Genomic DNA, 21,622 nt, shown 5'->3' with positions numbered 1-21,622 from the left:
TTTGCAGTGGCTGGAGACCCTAGAGCGCCCATTCTCTCTCTACATCTGCATCTCTCTCTCTCTCTCACTTATAATAAATAAAATATTTTTTTAAAAAAAGGGAAGAGGCCAGGTGTAGTGGCACACACCTTTAATCCCAGCACTCAGGAGGCAGAGGTAGGAGGATCACCATGAGTTCAAAGCCACCCTGAGACTACATAGTGAATTCCAGACCAACCTGGGCTACAGAGAGACCCTATGTTGAAAAACCAAAAAAGGAACAAAGGGAGGGAGAGAAAAGTTCTAGTTCAAGGACAGAGCCTACAACTGGTCTTGTTTACCAAAGTCCTCAAGTGGTGTAGATCATAGTACGGTAAGAAATAGACAAATAGACATCATAGGCACATGTATTCTGGTCTTCCTTCCTTCTTCTTATAAAGCCACCAGGATTCAATTATGGGACATCATACTAACTACTTTTAACTCTAATCCCCTCTTAAAGACCTTGCTTCTTTTTTCTTAATTGGCATATGTTAATTATATATAAGAATGGGTGTCATCATGAAATTTTTATGCATGTATGTAATGCAGTTTCATCACATTCATCTCGCATTATCCTCTTGTGTCCTTCTGCCATTCCACTGATCCCCTTCCTTCTGCTTTCATGTCTTTTTATTTCTGTTTTGGTGACTTGTTGAGTTTCATTACAAACTCCTAAGTGAAAAATTATTTATGGGAGTATAGACTCCTTACCAGCAGCTACGCAACTGTCTCCCAGCGAACTCGAACAGTCTATAGATACTCAGGAAGGGATGGGACCTCATGTTCTCCCAGTGACAGGATGGTGATAAGCCTAATCTTGTGCAGGTCTTGTGCCAACAATCTATCTGCTGTGGGATTAAGTATTGCAATGATAATGTAATATTCTAAAGACAAAAATCACACTTTAGTCCACTCCATCCTCTGTAGATATCACCTTGATGGCACAGCACTTAAAAATCACTTATTCGGGCTGGAAAGATGGTGTAGCGGTTAAGCGCTTGCCTGTGGAGCCTAAGGACCCCGGTTCAAGGCTCAATTCCCCAGGACCCACGTAAGCCAGATGCACAAGGGGGCGCACGCGTCTGGAGTTCGTTTGCAGTGGCTGTAAGCCCTGGCGCGCCCATTCTCTCTCTCTCTCTCTCTCTGTCTATCTGCCTCTTTTTTTCTCTCTCTCTCTGTCACTTTCAAATAAATTTTTAAAAAATCACTTATTCTCAGCACTTTGATCAGTTACAGCTGCCCACCTCAAAAAGTGGTTTCTCTAACCAAGTCTGAAAGCAGCACTAATCGATGAGGTCAAGCGTAATTACTCAGAGGGCAGTCTGATGGGCAGTCTCCGTTAAGCAAACCGATGGCAGTAGCTTCCCCACTAGTACAAAAGCCCCACTTCTAAATGCCATACTTAAGACTGGTTCCACCCTCTTAATACTTCATGGAGGAAATTAGTTTTTTAGTGTTTTATTTTATTTATGTGAGAGAGAGAGGCGGGGTGGGGGTGGGGTAAAGAATGGACCCACCAGGACCTCTAGCCACTGCAAGTGAACTCCAGGCACATATGCTACCTTCTGCAGCTGGTTTTATGTGACTGTAGGGGAATCAAACATGGGTCCTTTGACTTTACAGGAAAGTACCTTAACTGCTAAGCCATCCCTTAAACCCAAGGAAATTAACTTTGTGAGTTTTAGAAGAGACAAACAATGCTCAGACCAGAGCACACGTTACCTTTTAGGTCTCATTTGCTGTTTTAACAGTTTATGGTATGTCTTCAAATCAGACACAGAAGGTACTCTTTCTTTCTTTTATTGCCCACTCTTTTAACAGGCTAATTTTGAAATACCCTATAGTCAAGGGGGTCCCTGTAACTTCCCAGGTCCCTGTCCTAAGCGTGGAGGGTCCTTCTCAAACACTCTTCCATATAAGGTCATAACTAAGACAGGCAAAGGAGCTCCACCTCGGCTCTGGAGACGTCCATCCCTTGAAACCTGGTGAAAGAAAGCAAAGAATGAATTCCAATGCAGAGCTTGGTCTCCAGCCCAGAGGTTTCCTATGGCAACATCACTCCTGAAGCAAAACTGAGTAGTGAAAACCACATAGGATTTGATGCCAGAAGGCCCAGCGCTACGCTTTAAGTCTAATTGTAGAGGGATTTGGGGTGAAAATGCAGGAAATAATTTCTCTTGCAGCTGGCCAAATGAGATGACATACAAAAGAGTATGATTTAAACTCATGAAACACGATATATATACATGTATTTTTTTTTTTCTGCTTGTGATGGTTTATCATGCCACTGTGACAGGCCCTAAAAACACCTGTGAGGAATTATTTAAATTAGATTAGCCTCTGGGTATGCCTGTGATAGATTGTCTTCGTTAAGTTAATTAAGGTTGAAAGGCCCTCTTTAACGATGGTTGCACTGTTCCGTGCGCTGAACACCCACCGTGGACTGTCTGAAAGGAGAGGGCTGGCTGAGCAGCAGTCACCACTGCTTCCACAGCGCGGACTGACCATGGGCAGCTGCCTCAAGCTCCTGCTGCCCCGCCTCCCCGGCTCCGAGGGGCTGTAACCCGGAGCTGCAAGCTGAAATCAACCCCTCTTTCTTGTGCTGATTTTGTTAGGGATCTTGTCCCAGCAACAACTTTACCAAACCACATTGATGAAATAAATTATATATACACATTATTTTTCAGTGGTACTGGGGCCAGGGCCTGGCATATATTAGGTACACTCTCTACCTTGGTTCCTTTACAATTTTTTATTTTCAAACAAGACTTCACAAAGTTGCTGACACTGGCCTTTATATCTCTATATAGCCTAGGCAGGCCTTGAATTTGTGATCCTCTTAGTTTAGCCTCCTGAGTAGCTGGGATTATAGACCTGTAACCCCAGGTCCAGCTAGACATATTAGTTAATGAATTTTATTTAACTTGAATTTTCTACATCATGCAAGGGAAAAGAATGTTACTTTTGTATTTTAATTTCTCTGAGATTTCACTCTTGCCTTGGGTCTCAACATCACATTTGTATAGAAAAGTGAGCTCCAGCCACTGTGGTGATGTACACTTTTAATCCTGGCCCTCGGGAGGCAGAAGTAGGAGGATCACTGTGAGTTTGAAGGCAGCCTGAGACTTCATAGTGAAATTCCAGGTCAACCTGGACTAGAGTGAGACCCTACCTGGAAAAATAAAAGAGAGAGAGAGAGAGAGAGAGAGAGAAATGAACTCCAACTTCTCTATCACTGCCTAACACCACCCTGCAAGCACAGCTTATGCTGTCTCATGGTTCCCACAGTATTTAAAGTGTCTCACACAGAATGGGAAGGAACGGGTTTCAATGCTGTTCCATTATGTCAAAGTTCTTCATTATAGTGGCATACTTTACCTGCTGAAAGAAATGTTTCCTGTTGAAAGCCTCCTACCTCATAGTGTCTTTCAGGAGCAAGCTGACTCCCACTTAGGATGATCTGTGGGAAGACATAACTTGTTCCAAATGTGCCACTGAGGGAGAATTCTTCAAACGTGGTGAAAGCTGAGCCTACAGGCTCTCCGCAAGTTCTCAGATCAGTGGTTTGACACTTTAGTAATGTGCATATCTGTGTGGGGCAAAATAAGAAAAGCAGTCAAAAAGCACTTGGAAATATTCCAGCTACATTACTCAGTCTCAAAGTATAGGATAATATTTAAGTTCCTACTTTGTGACAGTCCTGTTGAATGGATGGAATTTAGAATTACCATAGAAACAGATCTCTGGAAAGTTGTGAAGGATTTTCTAGGTTAGGTTAATTGAGGGGAGAGGGCTCTCCTAAATAGAGTAGCACCACCATTCCCTAAGGAGAAAGCCAGCTGAGTAGCTGCCATCATTGCTCTGTTTCCTGACTGTAGGCCCAGTGTGAACTGCTCTGCTTCACCCTCCCCGCATCACGCCTTCCGAAAATGAGAGCCGTAGGCCAAAATGAACCTGTCCCTCCTTAAGTTGCTTCTGGTCAGGCATTTGGTCACCACAGTAAGAAAGTAACTAATACATTCTTTGTGTGAGTGTGTATGTGTGTGTGTGTGTGTGTGTGTGTGTGTGTGTGTGTGTATGTGGGGGGGGGATCCATATGGAAGCCAGAAGTAAATATCAGATGTTGCTCTTCAGAACTATCTCCCACTTCTTCTGAGACAGGGTCTCTCATTGGCCTGGAGTTCATCAAGTTACTAGACAGAACTGGACAAGCCCCTGGGATCTTCCTACCTGCTGCCTCCCCAGTGCCAGGATTAAAGGCATGTGCCACCATGCCCGGCCCTAGATTTTATATATATATATATGTTATATATAGATTATATATATATGTATATATGATTGTGTATTGATTTTATATATATATACATATACATATATATACATATACATATACATATACATATACATATACATATACATATATATATATATATATATATGATTGTAAGCAGACAGATATAAAAAGAGAAGGGGAGAGAGAGTGAGTGTGGGCTCACTAGGGCCTTCAGTCACTGCAAATGAACTCCAGATGCATACACCACTCTGTGCATCTGGCTTATGTGGGTACTAGGGAATTGAACTCAGGTGGTTAGGTTTGGCAGGCAAGCGCCTTAACTACTGAGCCATCTCTCCAGCCCCTAGATTATATTTTCAGGGAAGCCAAATGCAGTATAATTTTAAAAGCCAATGCATATTGCATATTTTTAATTTTAATTTGGATTATTTCTTAATAAGTCAATTAACTCTTTTTCCTGGGCTTTTCTAGTGAAGGCTAAGAACCCAGGCTCGATTCCTTAGTACCCATATAAGCCAGATGCACAAGGTGGTAAATGTGTTTAGAGTTTGTTTGCAGTACTAGAGGTCCTGGCACACCTATTCTCTCTGTATATCTGCCACTTCCTCTCTCTCTCTCTGTCTTCCTCTCTCAAATAAAGAAACTAAATTTTAAAAATCTTTTTTATTTTTTTAACAATCCATGTGCTATACTGGGTCACAATTAAAAGGCTAGCATCTTAGCTGGGGAGATGCCTCAGTGGTTAAAGATACTTGTTTTCAAACTCAGGCTTGACCCCCCCCCCCAGTACATGTATAGCCAGTTGAGCAAAATGACACATGCATTTGGAGTTTATTTGCAGTAGCAAGAGGCCCTGGTGTGCCCATACTCATTGTCTCTCTCTCTCTCTCTCTCTGTCTCTCTCTCTCTCTCTGTCTCTCTCACCTTGCAAACAAATAAATAAAAATTTAAAAATAAATAAAATGATAGCCTCAAGTTGAAGATAGTTTGAAAAATTATTACTCTAAAGTAATGTGTTGGAACAAGAGAATGCATAGAATTTGTAGCCTATTAAACTTGAACTTGGCCTGCTGAGAACTAGTCAATTTACTTTATGTGTCTTTTAATCTTGAAGCCAAGGAAAACAATTTTGTTGAGCAAAAAGGCAGCCTACAGAATAGGAGAAATCCTCTTCCAACTATACATCTGACAGAGGATTAATATTTGGGATTTACAAAGAACTCAAAAAACTAAATAATAAGAAATCAATCAAACAACCCAATCAAAAATGGGCTATAGAGGGCTGGAAAGATGGCTTAATAGTTAAGGCATTTGCCTGCAAAGCCAAAGATCCCTGTTTGATTCTCAGGACCTGTTGGGCTTGAGAGGCCTGAGAGTGAGGCCTAGTGGAACTTCCTGAGCCTAGCTAAAGTTTGGGGACCTGTCTCTGGCCAGCTATGACTCAGCAAGACACCTAATGGCTTCTTGCCTGCTACTTCCATGCAGGAGTTGGAATTATCATTGCAATAGTCACAGTTTACTATTGGCCCTTACCTCTCCCTCCCCAACCCCCACCATCCTTAAATCCCCACCTTCGTTCCCAACGATATATAGGCAACTGCTTGTAACAATAAAGCAAGTTTCTGCTTCGACAAGACTCCTGACTCAGTGTGGTTTTTCTCCGGTAACTAGGAAAGGTTCTGAGTCATCCGATGTCCACCCTTCTCCTCAACCCCTTGGGAGGAACCAGTGGGCCTGGTCCTCCTCAGCACTACCTACCCGCCAGCCAGATGCATACAGGGGCGCATACATCTGGAGTTCATTTGCAGTGGCTGGATGCCCTGGCATGCCCTTTCTCTCCATCTCTCTTTCTCTGCCTCTTTCTCAAATACATAAATAAAAATAAAATACATTTTTAAAAAAGAAGTGAAACCAAAAAAAAAAAAAAGGGCTATAGAGCTAAAATACAGAGTTCATAAAAGAAGAACTATAAATGGCAAATGTATACCTAAAAACATGTTTTATATACTTGGCCATCAAGGGGACACAAATTTAAACTACTTTGAGATTCCATTTCACTCCTGTTAAAAGGCTATCAACAAGAAAACAAATGAGGGCTGGGGAGTTGGCTTAGCAGATAAGGCATTTGCCTGCAAAGCCAAAGGACCCAGGTTCAATCCCTTAGGACCTATGTAAACCAGATGCATAAGGTGGTACATGTGTCTGGAGTTTGCAGTGGCTGGAGGCCATTGTGCATCCATTCTTTATCCTTCTCTCTGCCTCTTTCTTTCTCTCAAATAAATGAATAAATAAAGAAAATAGCTTAAAAAAAAAAAAAGAAAAGAAATGAGGGCTATAAAAGTGGCTCAGGTGTTCTGGTGCTTGCTTGCAAAGCCTAAGGACCTGGGTTCTATTCCCCCATACCCATGTAAAGCCAGATGCACAAGGTAGCCCAAGCATCTGAAGTTTGTTCCCTCCAGTTGCTAGAGGTCCTGGTGCACCCATTCTCCCCCACCCCCACCTCTCTCAAATAAATAAATTAATTAAATATTAAAAACAAAAAACAAGGCTGTAGAAATGGCTCAGCAGTTAAGGACCTGCCAGCAAAGCCAAAGGACTCAGGTTTGATACCACAGTACCCACATAAAGCCAGATGCACAGTGGCATGTGCATTTTAAGTTCATTTGCAACGGCTAGAGGTCCTGGTATGCCATTGTCTCTGTTTGCCTCTCTTATTTTCTTTCTTTCTTTATCTGTCAAATACATAAATTAAATTTTTGAAAAATTTAAGAGAACAAATGACAATAAATGCTGGGGAGGGTGTGGAAAAAGAGGAACCCTTCTCCATTGCTGGGGGGAATGTAAACTGGTACAGCCATTGTGAAAATCAGTGTGGAGGTTCCTGAGACAGCTTAAAATGGATTTACCCTATGACTCAGCTATACCACTCCTTGGCATTTACCCTAAGGACTCTACTCATTACTACAGAGAAACTTGCTTATCCATGTTTATTGCTGTTCTATTCAAAATTGCTAGGAGTAGAACCAGACTAGATACCCTTCAGCTGGGGAATGGATAATGAAGATGTGGTATGTTTATAGAATGGAATTTTATTCTGTAGAGAAAAATGAAATTTGCATGGAAATGGATGGGTGTGGAAAAGATTACATTAAGTGAGGTAACCCAGGCCCAGAAAGTCAAACACTGCATGTCCTCTCTCATGTGAATCTTAGCTTCAAATGTTTAGATTTGCATGTGAGTTGGAATAAAAGTCAGCAGTAGAGGCCAAGACGAGGCGGGAGAGAGGAGGACGTAAGGCGAGGGTATAGAAAACATGAAACTAGAGGGACAGGACACTGGCAGTGGGTGGGGAATGATCTAGAGAGAAGACGGAGGGAAAGAGGGTATGACAGGAAGGTTCAGCAAAATGTAATGTGTATGAATAATCCATATAGAAATCTACTTCTTTACTAGCTAATAGCATATATATTGAAAGAAAAGCAATGATGACCAAGAAGAAAAACTAATAATAAGTCCACTCTAATAGGCCCAAACTTTGTACCTGTAAGTAATACTGGCCTTCTACCGTGTGCAGTCCATCAAAGGCACCCAGAGCATAGACCTCGTCTACTCGCTTCTCAGACATCTTGTAAGACAGGTGACAGCAGAGGTCCTTCTGGCAAACTGTGTAGTTTCCTGTCTTTCCCTTAAGCTTGGTGAAGGTGAATTCATCAAAATAAATGAGGCCTGGAAAATGTGTCTGCTCAGATAAGAATGGCTTGACACTTCTGGCGTAAGCACTCCAGTCAACAGCTGCGGGGTAGGTGGGCTGGCTGCGGGGCCGACACCTCAACTCGGAGAGAAGCAGCTGGCCGCTCTCCGTTTCCATGTCATAGTGATACACCTTGACAGCTTCTGGGCTATAGATTCCACTCCCTGTGGCCAACATAAGAAAAGGCACATATTGCTTCTAAACTGTTCATTGTGACAAGCTAATAGAATTAAACTTAACGTCATTAAAACATACACATTTTAAGATGGTTAAGGAGATAGATACTATTTTGGTGTGAATGCCAATTTGACTCTGCTTTCCCCACTGAGATGATCATTTGAAATAGTTTATTTCTTTTAAAAATATTTTTATTTTATTATTTGCAAGCAGAGAGAGAGAGAAAGAGAGACTGAACGGGCATGCCAGGGCTTCTAGCCACTGCAAATGAACTCTAAATGCATGTGGCACTTTGTGCATCTGGTTTCTATGTAGGTATTAGGAATCCAACCCAGGTCATCAGGGTTTGCCAGCAAATGCCTTAACTGTGGAGCCTCTCAAGCCCTTCATTTCCTTTTAAAAGTTGTGTGTTTAAAGCTAACTTAATAGGAAACTTTACAATTCCCCCCAGCATGAAGAAGAATTTCAGCTCTTTGCTGACCTAATTAACTTATTTATGCTTGAAATTTATCATATGCCAAAGTGAAAAGCAAGCAAGAGGGAAGCAGGCGTTACTGAGCAGTTTAGGGGTGGCAGTAACAGTGAGGAATGTCTTAAGAGTCTGTAAGGTGACTCTGTTTCCCCCCCCCCTCATATTTTTCCCTCATGGAGGTCTTGTAGCCTTCACTTTGTTAGAGGCCAAATCCGTAAGGAGCAGCGGTGACGGGGGGCGGGGGGGGGAGTGGTTTTTGCTATCTCTTGCCTAGAAGAGGAAACCATAGAAGAGGAAACCAACCCCTTTCAAAAAGGATGATTCCCTTTCCTAGGAATATAAATGAGATAACTGCCTTTCCTGGAAACCTGGCTGTATCTGGACACCTAACATGGAAACTGAACTGACCAGCTCACCCTCCCTCTAGTTAATTCCCATAAGAGACACAATCAGGGTCCCCAGGTGGGCTTTGCTAGTTCTGGAAACTCCCCTCCCTCCTGCCTTACAGCAGAAGCTCTGTCTTCCTTCTTTCTCTTAAATTTCATAATGAAACCTTTCTAAACTCCATCTGCTAAAGTCTGTGGATTTGATTTGTTAAAATTCCTAAAATAAGAACCTGGAGGTCAATGACGCAGTGGAAGATTTGTGTGGCCATAAGCATCCAGCACCCTAGTTCCCGACTTACAGTCCATCAAGAACTGAGGAAAGCTCTGTCATTCTCAAAGACACCCCAAGTTCCTGTATCAGTACTTTTAATATAGATCTATAAAGAATAGACTCTTGGGCTGGAGAGATAGCTTAGTGGTTAAGCACTTGCCTGTGAAGCCTAAGGATCCTGGTTCCAGGCTCAGTTCCCCAGGACCCACATTAGCCAGATGCATAGGGACAGGCCCATGCATCTGGAGTTCGTTTGCAGTGGCTGGAGGCCCTGGCATGCTCATATTCTCTCTCTCTCTCTCTCTCTCTCTCTCTCTCTCTCTCTCTCTTTCTCTCTCTCTCTCTCTCTCCCCCCTCTCCCTCCCCGTCTCCCTCTTCCTCTTTCTCTCTCTCTGTCACTCTCAAATAAATAAAATTTAACAAAAATATTTTAAAAAAAGAATAGACTCTAGCAGCTCAGAATACAGATGAGTTACTAGGGTGTCCTGACATCCATGAAGCTCTGGGCTCGATCCCCAGCACAGCACAAACTGTGGCAGTGATACATACCTGTAATCTCAGCACCAGGAGGATCAAAAAGTCAAGTTCATCCTTAGCTATATAATGAGTTCAAGGCCTGACTTACCTGAGACCCTGTCTCAAAATAAATAAATAATAAGAACAACCTCTTAAAAACCTGATTAAGTTTAAATTGAGTGTACCATCACAAGGTTTATCTCAATACTATTAGGGTAGTTGAAAATTTCCTTAGGTCTGGCTTCGACCTGTTTTATATAACCTGACCTCTCTTGAACTGCAATTCCCCTTATGAAATACTGAAAAGATGTTTGCTCCCTTTACTCATAAGAATAAAGTTCCTTAAAGAGAAATCCATGCTACTAGCCAGGTGTGGTGCCAAAGGCTGGAATTCCTGCACTCAGAGATGAGACAGAAGGATCATGAATTCAAGGATTACTTGGGCTACAGAGCAAGATCTTATCTCCAAAATAAAACAACTGAATTCTCAACCTTGGAAAATGAAAACTGACTGATTGAGTAAAGTCTTAATCAGAAACCCATATTGGAATGGGGAGATGGCTTAGCAATTAGAGTCACTTGCTTGTAAAGCCTGCCAGACCAGGATCAATTCCCTAGTACCCATGTAAAGCCAGAAGCACAACGTGCACATGTATCCTGAGGTCTGTTTCAGCTGCAAAAGACCCTGGTGTGCCTATGTGCATGCCCCCTCTGTCTCTCTCTCTCCCTCTTTCATTCTCTCTCACTCTCCCTTCCTCCTTGCAAAATATAGAAAAATATATTAGAGAGAAACCCATGCTATAATTAATATATGACCATGGAGTTAATAAAAGCATTAAGGGAAAGTTTGGCTTGAAAATCAATAAGGAGTTCTTGAGTTACCTGTCATATGCATTCTGGTGTTGTGTGTATTGGCAGCAAGCAAGTTGACTCTCATGGCTCTGGCCCATGCTGAATGGAATGGGACAGCTGAAAGGAGGGGCAGGGTGTTGTACCACGCTGTGGGGTAGAGAACACTGTCAACTTCAAAGTCCTGCACCACCACCACGGCCGGGTCATGAGAGAAAATGTCAAAGCAGGTAAAGATGCCAAACTTCCCAAAAGGAGTGTCAAAAGTCACAACTTCTGAATCTTTGGGGAAATCAAATTGGATTTCTGGTGCAAAAAGATTATACTGTTAAAAGGAAAAAAGCAAAGAAGAGGGAAATTAGTAAAAAAGCAAATTTGTCAACAGATATGATCAATATCCTTGTGTGTGAATTTGCACAATTAAAGCTGTTTACATGTAGTTTAGCCCAAATCACACACAGTATACAGTCTGTGAGTTTTCTTATGTTAGTCAAAACATTATTTAATCAAAACATTTTCTTTTGCTGGACCAGTGAATGAAATCATGCCTATAAGTGACATCTGAGATATGAACTTACCTTAAAATCACTGCTAAAATCTTGGGTCTTATAATTATTTTCTTCAGTGCTGGGGATCAAACTCAAGGGCTTGCACTTGTGAAATTAGTGCTTAACCACTGAGTTAAAACTCCAACCCCAGGGCTGGAGAGATGGCTTAGTGGTTAAGCACTTGCCTGTGAAGCCTAAGGACCCCAGTTCGAGGCTCGATTCCCCAGAACCCATGTTAGCCAGATGCACAAGGGGGTGCACGCATCTGGAGCTCGTTTGCAGTGGCTGGAGGCCCTGGCGGGCCCATTCTCTCTCTCTCTCTCTCTCCCTCTTTCTCTCTCTGTCTGTCGCTCTCAAATAAATAACTAAATAAAAATAAACAAAAAAATTAAAAAAAAAAGAAAAACTCCAACCCCAGGCTGAAGAGATGGCTTAGCAGTTAAGGTGCTTGCCTGTGAAGCCTAAAGACTCATGTTTGACTCTCTAGGTCCCATGTAAGCCAGATGCACAGTGGCGCAAGTTCGCACATGATCACACATCTAGAATTAAGTAGCAGTTTGTGGAGGCCCTGGCATGACAATTCTCTCTCTCTCTCTCTCTCTCTCTTTAACTCTTGCATAAAAGAAAAAGGCCATTATGTTGGGTTTGCCTCAAAAAAAAAATCCTCCAGGGCTGGAGAGATGGCTTAGCGGTTAAGCGCTTGCCTGTGAAGCCTAAGGACCCCAGTTCAAGGCTCGGTTCCCCAGGTCCCACGTTAGCCAGATGCACAAGGGGGCGCACACGTCTGGAGTTCGTTTGCAGAGGCTGGAAGCCCTGGCGCGCCCATTCTCTCTCTCTCCCTCTATCTGTCTTTCTCTCTGTGTCTGTCTCTCTCAAATAAATAAATTTAAAAAAAAAATCCTCCAACCCTGTTGAGATATAATTTTCACACTGTATCTACTGTATTCTCTAAAATAATACTCAGTAACATTCCCTGTGTGAGGTCTAGCACACCTTAGTAAAATAAACTCTGTTATGTCTCTCTACTGCTAACTTTATACAAATCAAGTGAAGTAGGTTCAAAATTAGTTTAGATTATGCAATTATTAAGTCATTAATTAGTAATTTTATCTTTTCATCTGTATTATAGCTGCAAATGTTATGTTGGCAATGGCCTTCAAGGGGACAGTATCCTTCCTTTCCATAGAATTTAACATTCTTTGTGAGGCCATTATTATATATGGTATAAAGTTCTGCCACATTCTACTTTATAACTAATTCAAACTCAGAATCCTTATTTGGGAAACAAAAAGTAAATCACACATCAAAAGAAAAGAGAGACTGATTGAGAAGGGGGAGGGCGTATGTTGGAGAGTGAAGTTGCAAGGGGGAAGTGGAGGCGGGTAGGAAATTACCATGGCTTATAGTCTATAATTATGGAGTTGTCAGTAAAAATATAAGTAAGAGCCAGGCATGGTAGCTCATGCCTTTAATTCCAGTACTTGAGAGGCAGAGATAGGAGGATCACTGTGAGTTCCAGACCAGCCTGAGACGAAACAGTGAATTTCAGGTCAGCCTGGGCTAGAGTGAGACTCTACCTCAAAATAAAATAATCGCAGAGTAGGAGGATCACCATGAGTTCAAGGCCACCCTGAGACTACAAAGTTAATTCCAGGTCAGCCTTGGCCACAGGGAGACCCTGCCTCAAAAGACCAAAAAAAAAAAGCACTTTCTTAACTTGAAATGAAACGGTACTATAAGACATATGTGTAACAGCTGCTCCCAGCATTCAACCAACACACACACACACACACAACAAGCACATGCACATCACAAGCAGGTTAACTCAAGTTTTGTGATAGGACAAGTAATTCTTACCTTATGGTAACGAGCCACCAGCCTACCCTCAGAATCAAATACCACATCAGTGTTATATTGGTAACGGCCATCAGGGGAACACAGAGGGTCACTAGAGTTGCATGGCTTCTTGTCTCCAATATTTGCCACGACATAGATAGAATTGTCCTTGGCCAGGCAGCTGAGCCTCTCCTGCACTGGCGTGTAGCCAAACCTAATTCAACAGAAGCTGTCTCAAGCTGATGATGTCACAGTGATTTCCACATTACCAAAGTGATCCCTTATTTCCCCATCCCTACAATGATGGATCAGCTCTAAATAAAGAATCCACAGGAAGAGGGTTCAATAGTTTAAAAGGTACTTGCTTTCAAAGCCTGATGGCCCGGGTTCAATTCCTCAGTACCCATGTAAAGCCAGATGCACAAAGTGGCACATGTGTCTGGAGTTTGTTTGCAGTGGCAGAAGACCTTGGTGCCGTCTCTCTCAAAATAAAGCAAAAGTTCCTTTTTAAAAAGGAATCAGGGCAGGCGTGGTGGCACATGCCTTTAATCCCAGCACTTGGGAGGAGGAGGTAGGGGGATCACTGAGAGTTCAAGGCCACCCTGAGACTACATAGTGAATTCTAGGTCAGCCTAAGCTAGAACAAGACTCTACCTCGGGAGGTGGGGGGGAGAAGAATCAGCACAAAGATTAAAAAGCTTGCATGCAACATAGTGTTCACCTTCATGACAGGTAACTTCTGCCTGCAGGACTCAGAAGGTTGTCCAAGACTAAAGCATGGACAAGAGAAGAGAAGGAAGACGAGAAACCACCGTCTCTTATACAGTGCTCCCAGGAAACTACTTGGGCTCTCACACCTAAACTGCCTGTGATGGATTGAGGTGGCCTCTGCCTGTCTTATCAAGTTTTGAGTCAGGAGCATTCTGGGAAATCCTAAGACATATGGTTTCTGTGACCATATATATTCTAACCCAATAAAGCCCCATGCCTCAGACACAGGATGAGAGAGGACCTTTCATAGGAAGCATGCCAGAGCACAAGCCTGAAGCAGGGTCACAGGCTAAGGCTCTTGGGTTCCAGCCACCTGGGCATGACCTGATTTCAATATGGACATGTATAGGTCCTTGCACTTGCCATCCTTATGGACCAAGATACAATGAACGAAACCTGACTTGATTGGCTACACTTAAGCCAGAACAGACACAAGGGGCTGGATTTTGTGTATTATGAGAACAGTAACAATATGATCTTGTGCCTAAATGTTTAAAATATGCTAGTAGCATGTTCTTTCATTTGATTTCATATCAACTCTGTGGCATAGGACTTTGTGATTATTTCTATAACCATGGTTCTTTTTGGTTTATTCCAAGGGTATAAGGATGCAAAATTGTTAAGTATGAGATCACATCTTATAAATACATTTAGGTATTTAAGTCTTCCAGATTCAGTAGCATAAGGTCATCTTCCTTTGATATCTCTGAAGATTTTATGACAGAGAAATGATTTTACTTGATTTTAAATCCTTAGACAAATCCATTTAAACCTATATTGTTACATTCTACATCTTCATAGCTGAATTGAAATCTAAATATGTATTTTTATATCTGTATCCACCTCAATAGAAAAATATATTAAGACACTCAGGATACAAGTATTTGTGTGTGTGCTCATATATGTATGTATGTATGTATATATATATATGTGTGTGTGTGTGTATGTATGTATATATAGAGAGAAAGTAATATGCCTATTAATATAAACAGATTGAAATAAATATTACATATGTGCATTTAATATGTTACAAAATACTTATCTTTACATTATATAGTATATGTATCTTTTCAGTAAATGGTACTAAGAAAAATAAAGTGCACCAGGAAGGTCAGTGGAGAGCTTGAAATTTAGCAGACTACTCGGTAAGAAAGACACCATCTATATTCCAAGCCCTGATCTTACAACTTCGCTAATGCAAGTTGTGCTCACAAACACGAGCACCAAGTGGGCAGGAAAGAGTTCATCTTGAGAAGAGAATGAGTGCAGCAGTGTGTGGTGTGAATATAAACAAGCACTTCACAGTGTTGGCTCAGTTTCCTCACCCTTCAAGAATAGCCTTCAGCTTCCTTGCTGTCTTACAGACATCTCATGGGAAATCCTGAGAAAAATACAAGTCATGGAACTGCTTTACAGTAATTCCAACTTCATCTGCCAATGGGATTATTTATCCTATAAATAAGGGAGTGTAGTGAGGTGACAGATGGTGTCAAACAGGTGATGCTGTCTCACCTGAGAGATGAATATGAATGAAGGATAAATGTCAAGGAAGAACAGAGACAGAAGGAAGCCATGGAGGAAGACAGCTCTTCGTGAATAAACGGATTCACTTACAACACAGAGTTAGCATCTTAGTTCCAGTTAATGTAGTTTACTAACTGCCCACCTCTGAGTCCCTGTTTCTCAGTTAATAAGTAAATATTGATAACATGTAGTCACTAGTGATGCTTTGAATATTCACAGCACACCACATATAGTTACTCAGATCAAGCAAGTGCTCAATGAATATTTATTTATTCACAGCTATTATGGATGTCTGTAATTATGAAAAGGAAAGTAAAACAGTGATTCCTTTTTAAAATTTGTGTGTGTGTGTGTGTGTGTGTGTGTGTGTGTGTGTGTGTATAAGTGTATGGGTACACACATTTCACAGTACGTATGTGGAAGTCAAAGGACAACCTCAGGGTGTCAGTCCTTGCCTTCCACCTTTTTTTTTTTTTTTTTTAATTCAAGAGAGTCAGAGAGAGAATGGGCACGCCAGGGCCTCCAGCCACTGCAAATGAACTCCAGACACATATGCCACCTTGTGCTTCTGCCTTATGTGGGTCCTAGAGAATTTAGCTTTGCGGGCAAATGCCTTGGTCACTGAGCCATCTCTCCAGCCCTATTATTATTATTATTATTATTATTATTATTATTATATTTCCACCTTGTTTTTGAGACAGGGTCTCTCTTGTTCACTGCTGCATACACCAGGGTATTATTGGCCAATAAGCTTCAGGGTTCTTCTGGCTTTGTGGGAGAATAGGCATTACAGATGTGTGTGTGTGTGTATGTGTGTGTGTGTGTGTGTGTGTGTGTGTGTGCACGCATGTGTGTGTGAGCTACTTATACACAGCTTTACATGGGCTCTGGAGATCTGAACTCTGGTCAGCAGGCTTACGTAGCAAGCATTTTTAACCACTGAGCAATCTCCCCAGCCTTTTTTTTTTTTTTTTAATAGAGCTTACTTTGTAGTCCCGACTGACTTCAAGCTCACTAAACTCCCCCAGTCTGAGCCTCCTGAGTGCTAGGATCATGGTGCTGAGCCCCACTCCAAGCCTGATTTCTCTCTTTTTTTCTGGATCACAGAGTATAATGTCTACCATTTAGTGTCTACAATATCAATAATGTTAAATTTTCATGAGCCATCTGCCTTGAGGATAATTATCAGACTACCAGCATCTTTCCCCTAGCAAAGTCATCTTTAATAGCCCAATCAAATAAAGTATATTCTAGTAAGTGTCTCTTGAATTACAACAAATAATGATTGCTTTCTGCTCTTGGAAAATTGTCCTAAGCAAGTAAACATGGAGCGTTAGTTCCATGGCTTATATAAAGAAGACATGTAGCATGCAGAGAATATTTTTCCAAAGGCAGAAATCTCAGGGAGAAGCCTGACTCGCACAGCAGTACTCACATACTGTCGCACTGGACTAGGCTGTCTCATTGATTTCATGCACTCAGCATTATGAGAGAAGCTCCTTTGGAAGAGCAAGAGATATGATTCTAAACAGATGCATGCAAATATAAAATTTCTGTCCACTGAATGAAATTACATATGAGCCATTTTTAAAAGTAAGTATACCCAAACTAATGTATTTCATATTTCTTTTGAAAAATTATGCCAAGACCACAGCTATTGATAATTACTAAAAATTGGCCTGGCAAGATGGCTCAGTGGCTAAGAGTGCTTGCTATGCAAGCATGAAGGCCTGAGTTTGGTCCCTAGCACTGACACAGAAAGCCAAGTGTAGCCGTATGTGTCTGTAATCCAAGGCTGAGCAGGGCAGAGACAGCAGAAATGCTGGGGCTTGTTGGTCAGTAAGTCAAACAAAAACAAAAATACAAAAACAAACAAAAAGAAAAAACACAGAAGCTCCAGGTTCAATGTGAGTCCCTGTCTCAGGGACGTAAGATGGAAAAGTAATAGAGGAGCATGCCTAACATCCTCCTCTGACCCAACTGCACATGCTCACAGTTCACATGCATCTGTGCACACACACCTGTATGCATGTGTGAACACACACACACACACATGCATACACCACCATACACTAATATCATACATATTACACAACACACACCACATCCAAACATGATAATTAGCAAAATCTCTTTAAGGACAATAGTTCAAAGAAACTCAAACTCTGTTTCTTCTGTTAAAAGTACGTCAATGTTGGGAGGCAGAGGTAGGAGAATTGCTGTGAGTTCAAGGCCACCCTGAGACTACATACTGAATTCCAGGTCAGCCTGGTCTAGAGTGAGACCCTACCTCAAAATAATAATAATAATAATAATAATAATAATAATAATAATACGACAATGTAAAATATTTAAAACAAAAAGTAAAAGGGCTGGTGAAATGGCTTAGCAGTTAAAGTGTTTGCCTGTGAAGCCTAAGGACACCAGTTAGTTCAATTCCCCAGGACCCACATAAGTCAGAAAGGGTCTCATGCATCTAGAGTTCATTTGCAGGGGATTAAGTTTAATGATATAATCTTACCTCTGAGGATCTCTACATGGAATCCAGTTCACTTCAGGGGCTGGTATATCCTCCAGATAAGGGTAAATGCTCTCCCTGGTGAAGACCCAACCATAGATTCCATCTTCTGGGGTCACAATGATTTGAGCACCCTGCTCAAAACAAGTGGGGGCAAAAAGGTTTCTCATAAATTTAAAACACTCACATGCTTGTTAAGATGCAAATCTTTCCACCATCCCAGCCAATACCTGCCTGGCTGCCAGCTTGGTTGCCTTCTCCAAAACGTCCAGGTTCCTGTTCATCAGGAGCAAGGCCTCTTCCCTGGAAGCAGGGCTCTCGGTGGCGTTGGGTAAGAGGACAGCGTGCTCATACACCGCGGCGGTGAACGAGTCCAGCACAGCCATCGTCTGGGCAAAGAGGGCAAAAACCACCACACATTTTGGAAAATGTAATGGAACCATGACAAAAACGTAGTGCTCTCTGACAAGCTAACCAGGGTTCTTGTGTTTTTATGTCAAGGGGAAGACATTCAGGCTGAACCCCTGCCAGTAGGCAGCTACTTTTGTTTTTCCATGACTGCGTTATGCAACAGAGCGTTGAGAGAGGAGCTTGTGCAAGAAGACGGAAAGCCAGCAAATGCAGCCGCATTGATTCAAGCGTGACATGCCGCTGTTGACACGGCTCAGAAGCCACCTCATCTCCACGGGTGGGGCTGACGAACAAACCACATGAGTCCACCCCCGGCCAAATATGCCAGTCACATGTTGCATGTATTTTTCTTTCATTTTCTTTTTGACAATTTCATGCATGTACATAATGTGTTTTGATCATATTCACCCCTCACCCTCTCTTATTCCTCCCCCACTTCCACTCATCCCCCTGTTCTTCCCAGCTAAACCCATTTTCTGCTTTTATGTTGTGTGTGTGTGTGTGTGTGTGTGTGTGTGTAACAGAGAGACTCACTGCGGTAAATTAGGGTTGCTTGCATGAGAACAGGTCAGGGATGACTTGCTGACAACTCCACACCACTGGAGAAGTTAGCTCCCCTCCCCCACAGACTGGCCATAGCTCCCTTGAAAGGAGCAGTGTCTCCTGAGCCGCCCCCAACTCCCATCTATGACGGCATGTTCATGGCTCAGTCTTGTGCAGGAAACCACAGCTGCTGTGAGCTCATGAGTGTAATGATGTCCTGTGTGTCCAGAAGACAGTATTCCATAGCCCTCTTCCCCATCTTCATGCTCTGACCTTCTTTCCAGCACCTTTCCTGCCATGTGCCATCAGCCTTGGAGGGGTGCTATCCATGTCCAGATAGGGCTGAGCCTGACTTAGTTACTTATTGCCAGCACCTTCAGCTTCTGCATAGTAAATTTGAAGGATGATCCAGTTTGGGGTGCCAGTAGAGACAGAATGGGAGGTTTGGTGTAACCATGGTGTTAGATTATTCATCCAGCCAGGCGTGGCGGTGCACGCTTTTAATCCCAGTACTCGGGAGGCAGAGGTAGGAGGATTATCATCAATTCAAGGCCACCCTGAGGCTACATAGTGAATGCCAGGTCAGCCTGAATAGAGTGAAACCCTACCTTGAAAAACCAAAAAAGAAAAGAAATCTCCTATTTCCTTCCATAATATCCCTGTCAGTAACAATTTAGAGAGCATGTATTGCAGGCACGTGATCCCTGGAGGGTTCAGTGAAGCACCCTGCTCGTAGTTCAAGTCATCTCCCTACCATGGAGAGGCAGGTGGCATGAGCTCAGGGTGTGAATGAATGACGAAGGTGTCCTCTGACTGCCCCACCCAACAGTGGGTCCCATGCTTGAACATTACACATTTAAGAACACGCTTTCTTGTGTCTAAATGCAATTTGTCTTGTGTATCTTCACAGTTTTTTTTAAAAAAAACTTCATTATATACACTTGTAATCTCAGTACTTGGGATGCATATTTAAGAACATTCTTGTGTCTAAATGCAATTTATTTTGTGTATCTTCACAGTTTTAAAAAACAAAAACCAGCCAGGCATGGTGGCACATGCCTTTAATCCCAGTCCTCGGGAGGCAGAGGTAGGAGGAGTGCCGTGAGTTCGAGGCCACCCTGAGACTCCATAGTGAATTCCAGGTCATCCTGGACAAGAGTAAGACCATACCTCGAAAAAAACAAACAACAACAACAACAAAAAACTTCATTACATATACTTGTAATCTCAGTACTTGGGTTGTGGAGACAAAAACAAAAAACATCCAGGTATGGTAGTGCACACCTTTAATCCCAGCACTCAGCAGGCAGAGGTAGGAGGATTGCTGTAAGTTCAGGACAAGCCTGAGACTACATAGTCAATTCCAGGTCATCCTGGGCCAGAGCAAGACTCTACCTCAAACAACAAACGATGGCTAGAGAAATGACTTAGTTAAGCACTTGCCTGTGAAGCCTAAAGAGCCTGGTTCAACACTTGATTCCCCAGGACCCATGTAAGCCAGATGCACAAGGTGATGCATACATCTCGAGTTCATTTGCAGTGGCTGGAGGCCCTGGTGCACCCATTCTGTTTCTCTCTCGTTCTCTCTGCCTCTTTTACTGTCTGTCTGTCACTCTCAAATAAATAAACAAAAATAAACAAAAATTTAAAAAACAAACAAAACACCCAAGCAACTTCCATCTTACTTCTATATAACAGACTCTGTACAACACAAAGAGTTTGACATTATGTCTATATTCTGTATTTTGTTTTGTTTGCTTATTGTTGAGTCAGGGTTTCATGCAGAACAGGCCATCCTGGATGATCTTGAACTTGAGATCCTCCTGCCTCTACCTCCCCAGGGCTTGGATTGTACCACTATACCTGGAAAATTTTATTATTTACAGCTGTATTATCTTTACAAGTTAATTATGACAAGAGACCACCTTACAGTTCTTCTGCTCATATGGAATTTATGACATGCTAAGCTCTAGAAATGTGTTCTGCTTTGATAAACTCATTTTTTTGGCCTGGTTGTAAGATTGAATCCCTGGTTTGAATATAAGGTTAAGATGAAAATAACTTATTTTAATGTTTAGATATGATGATAACATCATTGATAATATTTCTTGCCTTTGAGAGTCTTTCAAATCTTCATCTGGTCTAGGGAAATTTATACACTTTAGAAATCTGTCTCTTTTTTCCCCTATGGTTTGATTCTATAATTCAAAGCCCCTTGGTTCCAATAAACTTTTCCACTATCTGAGTATGTCTCTCCCCAGAGCCCCCATGTCTTTATGCGCTGAAATGACAGCCGTCAGCCAAAAGGTCATTACAGAAAAAGCATCTAAAGGCAAGAGGAAAAGTGTATAACACAGATGGGTTGATCAAGACAAGAAGAAAACCAATTTTAAATTTCCTGTTGAAATTCCAATGTGTGCTGGCTTCATATGGTTTTCTGCACAAAACTGGAAGGAAACAATATGGGAATTCCCCTGTAGCCTCCCAACCCCCAGTTCCAGGAAATGTACTACCTTTTTATTATGTCAAAATCAATAGTAACTCAAAATAAACATTTCGCAACCAAATGTAGTCAGTCATCGCTTTGCTTCATACACACAGCAGGAACCAAGACTGCAGACACAAATTACCTGAAACAAGGTATTTCAGGCAGAATCTGAGTGACTGGAACAGGAAAATTTATAGTTTGAAGAACAAATAAATATAATTGTTCTTTAAAATACGTAGGAGAGAG

At 42.0% G+C, this 21,622-nt stretch overlaps 1 protein-coding gene across 1 annotated transcript; it reads right to left on the bottom strand.

Moving 5' to 3' along the window:
* Positions 1-1,805: 1,805 nt before the first annotated feature.
* Positions 1,806-18,514, bottom strand: LOC101604316 (vascular non-inflammatory molecule 3). Its single transcript, XM_004651331.3, has 7 exons — positions 18,165-18,514; positions 17,938-18,068; positions 13,143-13,335; positions 10,771-11,062; positions 7,857-8,230; positions 3,437-3,610; positions 1,806-2,003 (listed from the first exon to the last, which is right to left on the bottom strand). Exons 1-7 carry the CDS (start codon positions 18,375-18,377, stop codon positions 1,866-1,868), a joined length of 1,515 nt encoding a protein of 504 aa, XP_004651388.2. The 5' UTR covers positions 18,378-18,514; the 3' UTR covers positions 1,806-1,865.
* Positions 18,515-21,622: the final 3,108 nt, after the last annotated feature.

Source organism: Jaculus jaculus, chromosome 9 (genome assembly GCF_020740685.1).
Source record: "Jaculus jaculus isolate mJacJac1 chromosome 9, mJacJac1.mat.Y.cur, whole genome shotgun sequence".
Classification (NCBI taxonomy): domain Eukaryota; kingdom Metazoa; phylum Chordata; class Mammalia; order Rodentia; family Dipodidae; genus Jaculus; species Jaculus jaculus.
Note: the sequence above shows the minus strand (reverse complement) of the source record. Positions and strands in the feature narration are given on the sequence as shown.

Bases quoted from the DNA above. Each gene is read 5' to 3' on its own strand.
- LOC101604316 (XM_004651331.3), bottom strand. From the start codon at position 18,377: ATGGTTCCATTACATTTTCCAAAATGTGTGGTGGTTTTTGCCCTCTTT. The intron at 13,336-17,937 runs GTAAGATTATAT...CTGTTGAATTAG, and splicing joins CCATGTAGAGATCCTCAGAG to GTTTGGCTACACGCCAGTGC. The intron at 2,004-3,436 runs GTAGGAGGCTTT...TTCTTTCACCAG, and splicing joins CTCCTGAAAGACACTATGAG to GTTTCAAGGGATGGACGTCT.